Raw genomic sequence first — 6,079 nt, 5'->3', positions numbered from 1 at the left:
TTCAAAACAAATACTCAATATATTAAAAACTCACTATTTTTAAAAACAATGATTATTTTATACATAATTCAATAAAAATGAAATTGTTTCCTGTCTCCAAATTACTAAAATACAATAACTTACTGTACAGTATAAGAAGTTGTAAAAAACCCCCAATGAAACTGGAAAACAATCTCATACACTCTACACAAAAAATACTCAATATATTCATGGACAAATCTTTATTTTATTAAAAATACTTCACTAAGAAATATGACTTTTTGTATGTGAAAGACTTGTAATATTAACTGAAAGACTGCCAAATTTCGTGAAGATATACCCAATATATAGAGTTATAAGTATTAAATTTATAGGCTTTAAACGAATACAAAAGGTCACATGACTCAGTCAAATTGACCGACAGTGTTGAGAGAGTTAAAAAAGGTATTGTGAGATGCCATCAATGCTGATAACACAATAAGAAAACAAGAAATAGACCAGTTAACAGAGACATTCCAGAGAAATGGATACCTAAAATGTTTCATAGAATAGAAACACATACTAAGCAACAGGCACAGCACCAAGAGAATCCAGTAACAACTGTGTCACTTCCATACACCAGAGTCCTATCAGTGAAGATACAGAGAATCTGTAGATGATACAACATCAGGACCATTTCAGAAATGATACAACACCCCCCCCCCCAAAGAACACTCCCCCAAAAATCAGACCACCGATGTCTCAGGAACAAACAAAGAACTGTGTATATGACATTACATGCAGTTGTGTCTGTCCTCTGTCTGTTAGGTTGGAAGAGCATAAGAAGGTAATCATTCAGGGCAAGATAAAGAGGTCTGGTAAAAGCAAAACATACATGATCTGATGGAGAACACAGACCAGCATCAAACAAAGTCACTATCATTGACATGGAGCCACATTGGAAAATAAGGAATATCAAGGAAGCAGCCACATAGCATTGATTACTAATACAATCAGTAAGCCAAGTGTAGACATAAGCCCAATATGGCTCCCAGTATTATGAAAAAATTGGGACAAAAAATACTACAGATAAAAAAAAAAAGAGAGGCACTTCCAAGACATCTCTAAAGTGTCCTACTGATAGCCAAGTGGTTAGAGCACCCATATTTGGGATAATAGGTTCCTGATAATTCAACAAAAATCTTTCTGATTGTGATACATATTTACAAACACAAAAAACAAAGTCTGATATAACACCTGACAACAGCCAGGGAATTCATCTTTCATTTGAAATTAAGAATGTAACAAAATGTCAAAATTTTAATAACTTTTATAGATACATTTTATTTTCATAACCTCCTTTCTGAAATACCACAAAAATCAGTTATAGACAAGTGAATCTTTTGTTTATCAATGAATAAATCTCAGTTTATCAAATGACAGTAGCATCTTACTTTAATCCAAAAAGATACTGAAGATATTTATTATAGGGTATATGTATTATACACTGAAATTTCTATAAAGTCACTTTAAAACAATCATTACACAGCTTATGTAATATTTTGATACAAGATTCTCTAGAGAAAATTTAGTATAAATAAAAAAGCCAAGAAAGATAAGATAAACAGAAATAATATGTTATGAACTCTTCATCAAAACATATAGAATGAACACCAAGTTAAAAGAAACCTTTAAATACTGCTGTGTTAATAGTTAATAGTAAATGCCCAAAACCACAATTTCTACAGTAATAAGCTACTGTGAAGGACAAAACTAACACAGACCCTCCACTATATATATGGACATAATTAAGCCTAAAAGCCCTTTGAGCTGCATAAATACACTTGCAAGATTGTGGTATTTCTGTAATTTCAGTTTCTCTGCCAACCAAAACAGTTATTGGTTTTTCAGGTGTGGAGGGAAGTTCTTGTTTATCTTGTTAATGGTATCAGAAATTATGTCCAGTTTCTGTGCAATAGGTTTTATAAATCAGAAGATTCTCTTTTATAATCTTAGCCTTGAGGTATGGTTTCAGAGTCTGTTTCTGTCTCAAGTGCTTTTGTAAAAAAAAATGAGACTCCATTTTTCAAAATGATGTATCCTCTGGCCGGCTTTAATCACTTAACAATCTCAAAAATAAGATTATCTTTTCTCAGCATTGGATGCAGCATACACTTTCAGCAACTTGTGGCAGCACTTCATGCCTTATGGTCAGATACCGTACATGTTACCCTTAGCACCATAGTTCACACCTGAAATTAAGTGTCACTGCATTGCATACACAAACTATTCACATAAAGTGTGATTAACTAAATAAAAACCAAATCAGTTGAATTGGGTAACTGAATGACAAGAAAAATTAGAATGTCTCTTATAAAATGAACCCATATGAAAAATAATCAGAATAGTAATCTCCATAAAGGATGATACTTAAAACAATGCTGTAATAAAACCTGAATAATGAAAGAAATTTAAGACTTCTATTAATGGTTAGAATTATAACTATTGAGGCAAAATTTATCATATATTCCAAGTTTGAAAAATTAAAGTACATATGAAGATTTCAGTCAAGAAATTACAAGCTTGTATACATATATTCATACTGTAATTCCTTGACTGTCACACCTTGTCTGGTTAATCTTCTTTAAACACAGTTTGCTATTACACTACCAATACATATTACTTGCATTACTGTTCTGTACTTCTTAAAGCTAAAAGTATACATACTTTTATTACACGTGAAGATTCCTTGTATTAATCTTCTGCCCTAGGTATTCCTTACTTTAGTTGCTATTACTTGAAATACAATCCAACTGTTTTTTGTTTGTGTGGTTTGAATTTCACGCAAAGCTACACGAGGGCTATCTGCACTAGCCGTCCCTAATTTAGCAGTGATAGACTAGAGGGAAGGCAGCTAGTCATCACTGCCAACTCTTAGGCTACTCTTTTACCAAAGAATAGTGGGATTGACTGTCACATTATAATGCCCCCATGGCTGAAAGGGCAAACATGTTTGGTGGGATGGGGATTCGAACCTATGACCCTCAGATTGCAAGTCAAGTGCCCTAACCACATGGCCATGCCGGGCCCCAACTGTTATTTATTATTTCTTACACCTTACGTACGGAGGACCCAATGCTTGTAACATTTGGATATCCATTTAATAGTCCTCATTTTTCTTTGCATGTGTACTATATATTAAAATAGATTCTTATTCGGTTTTGCAAATAATTGTTTTCATTTGCACTCGAGTGAAAATGGCTCTCACTGATCTGATTAGAATTGACTGGATAATTTGTTTAAATTGTGCTTTTAACAATAAAAATGCCTTACTTAACTGTATCAAACCTGGATAGGTGCATCCTGTCTCGAGCAAAATTGCACTATTGAATTAAAAATATTGTACAAGACAATCTTGCAGTTGTTCTTCTACACATTAAAAGAAAAATTTCTTAAGTTTATAATATACAATAAAAATGTTTTATGTATTCAAAACTTTCAAATTTTGATTATTGGGTTGGTTTCAGTATGCTATGAATAAAATTTTGTATTTATTTTCTGAATTTGTTCTGAGATAATGTGGATCCATAACTCCTACAAAGAATGACATAACAGTTATGAATAAAATAGTACTAATTTCTCCATATAAGTGGAATAAATTCTTAGTTTTATTGATTGTTTTTTTAGTTAATCATTGTAAGCACTGATAGTCACAGTGTTATGTAATTGCCTGTATCTCATCTTTGAGAAGCCATACTATAAACATGTAGTGAAAGCTCTTGTTCTGTTTATTTCAGTCACTTAAACCAACTTGGCTTCCACTTCAGCAAAGATCTGTGTAGAAATCAGAACAAGGTGATAAGATTTCCTTCGTTACCAGATGTTTGTGAACAGCTTCCACCACAATTACAGTCCTGATTTTTTTCTAAAACCGCTTTATCATTCTTTACTTCATCTGAATTATAATGTTGTAATATAATAGGAAAAGAAATGTGTTTTTATGAAACAAAATGAGATAGGCTTAGTTAAATAATTTTGCACTTGACCATATCCAGTTTAGTTTCAATGACAGGCTGCTACGGTAGGCCTTAAAGGCCTAAGCAACTGCTTGAATGAACAAAGGAAATAACCAAAATGAAAAACTATTAATATAAATAACATGAAATGGAGGACACAAAGATAAATATTAAACATGGTAGCACTTAGCATTATGTATCTATATATAGTCAAACCAACTGTTAAATTATTACTTAATCTTAAATAACTATTAAAACACAGAAGCTACCAGTAAGTATTTTAAGCTAACTACACTGTTGGTAGATAGACAGGTTTTTATCAAGACGTCTGTCATGACTTTATCATCACAAATTAGTCAGAGTTATTATCTCTATTTATTTTTAGTAAAAGCTTCAAGTAATTAGAATAGTAATTTTACCAACAAATTTTGAATTATAAAATTCACTTCCTCTTAATTTTTACATATTAACTTTAACTAATGTTTATTCAAACCTTACCTTTAGCTGGAGGACTTCGTTTTGAAGTGTGAACAAAATTTGTGTACCTCTTGTACTTTTCTCTTTTGTAACGCTGTTGAGTGCGATACACATAAATAGCAACACCAAGAATAACCAAAGCAAGAATGACTGCCAAAACTGCTGCCACTTCTAAGAAAAATAAAAAATTCAATTGGATAATTATAATATAAAATAATATAAAATAAACCCAAATATCTAGCAAAGGCAGCTTTAGAAACAAAAGAATGATGTAGATATATGTCTAAGGCAAAGTCTAGAATATTGAGAGGGCTTTGACTCTCCAAAAGTGCCCACCCATGGGTCCAGGGCATATAAGAAAAATTTACTTGCACTGATCTCTTCTTTTATTTGCATCTTAATCAGCACCATATGTTAGTTTGCTCGATTTCCAAACTACACAAAGGTTATCTGCACTAGCCATCACTAAAGTTGAAGTTACAGACTAGATGAAAGGCATCTAGTCACCACCCCACCCCTTTGGTTACTCTTGTCAGTCTGAATAGTGGGATTTGACCATTACTCTTATAAAGCATTCACAGCCCCAAATTTTGAAGTGTAATTTTGTTTTTCTGGTGGCAACATAATGCAAACCATGGAATCTCCACTCCAAAGCCCAGTATGCTAACCACTAGGCTGCATTTAGCCATCAAAAGTAATAAAACACTGTAAGCCAAAATACATATAGTAAGTATGGGTAGCCTTATTGATGGGAATACATCAGACTTAAGATTCAGAATTGAAACACTCTCTGTGTTTCAAGTCGACTTGAAACACAGAGAGTGTTTCAATTCTGAATCTTAAGTCTGATGTATTCCCATCAATACAGTACTGAGAATAACCAAAATCAAAACACATGACAGTGTGTAGGTACAATTGTTATATTTATATTTATTAAAAAATATAGCAGTAAAATCATACTTTTTGGTTTACATTTCAACAAAACAACATGTGCAACAAGATTTCTCAATATTGTACTTACTGGTTGTGGCACTGTACACTTCCTCCAGAGTACTGGATTGACTACCAGACACACCTGTGTATGGAATCATCACTGGATGTTCAGGGTTCCACTCAAGTCCTTTGATCTACACAACAGAAATAAATGTCCACCTAAAATTATCACAAACTGTAACTACACAGAGTAGAACAAAAAACAGACAACCAAATCAAAAAGTACTCAGGATCCACAGGCATATTTGATTTAATAACAAGTCTATGACAAACACTAACAATATATATATTACACCTAAATTATCTATACAAGACAGATGTGCAGTGGTTACATGTAAAAAGTTACATTATTCTTGAGAGAGAGAAACATGCCATGAATAGTGGAATTCGAGCACACTCTTGTAATGGACCTAAAGTAAGTTTTTTAGTAATAAAGAAACCATGGAACCAAAAATCTACACTCTAGAACACCAACCACTTGGCTACACTCAAAACCTCTTACTATACGAGTCTTGATTATTCATTAAGTTAAATCACTACAATAAAACAAAACACAAGAAATCCTTAGCATTCAGAAGTGTAGCTTTCAATTTACCTCAGTCATTAAAAACTGGATGATATCAGTGTCCCATAAC

General features: G+C 32.6%; 1 protein-coding gene across 1 annotated transcript in view; it reads right to left on the bottom strand.

Moving 5' to 3' along the window:
• The window catches only part of LOC106475804, a 19,058-nt gene extending 13,464 nt beyond the window's left edge, over positions 1–5,594 (bottom strand). The window contains exons 1-2 of the mRNA XM_022379831.1: positions 5,473–5,594; positions 4,473–4,622 (exon numbers count right to left, since the gene is read on the bottom strand). Coding sequence (XP_022235539.1) covers positions 4,473–4,622; positions 5,473–5,542 — 220 coding nt within the window. The 5' untranslated portion in view covers positions 5,543–5,594. The remainder of the gene's footprint in view (positions 1–4,472; positions 4,623–5,472) is intronic.
• Between the last annotated feature and the right edge of the window lie 485 nt (positions 5,595–6,079).

The sequence above is a fragment of the Limulus polyphemus genome, unplaced genomic scaffold (genome assembly GCF_000517525.1).
Source record: "Limulus polyphemus unplaced genomic scaffold, Limulus_polyphemus-2.1.2 Scaffold9199, whole genome shotgun sequence".
Taxonomy (NCBI): Eukaryota; Metazoa; Arthropoda; class Merostomata; order Xiphosura; family Limulidae; genus Limulus; species Limulus polyphemus.
The sequence above is the reverse complement of the archived record's forward strand: the minus strand, read 5'-3'. Positions and strand labels throughout refer to the sequence as shown.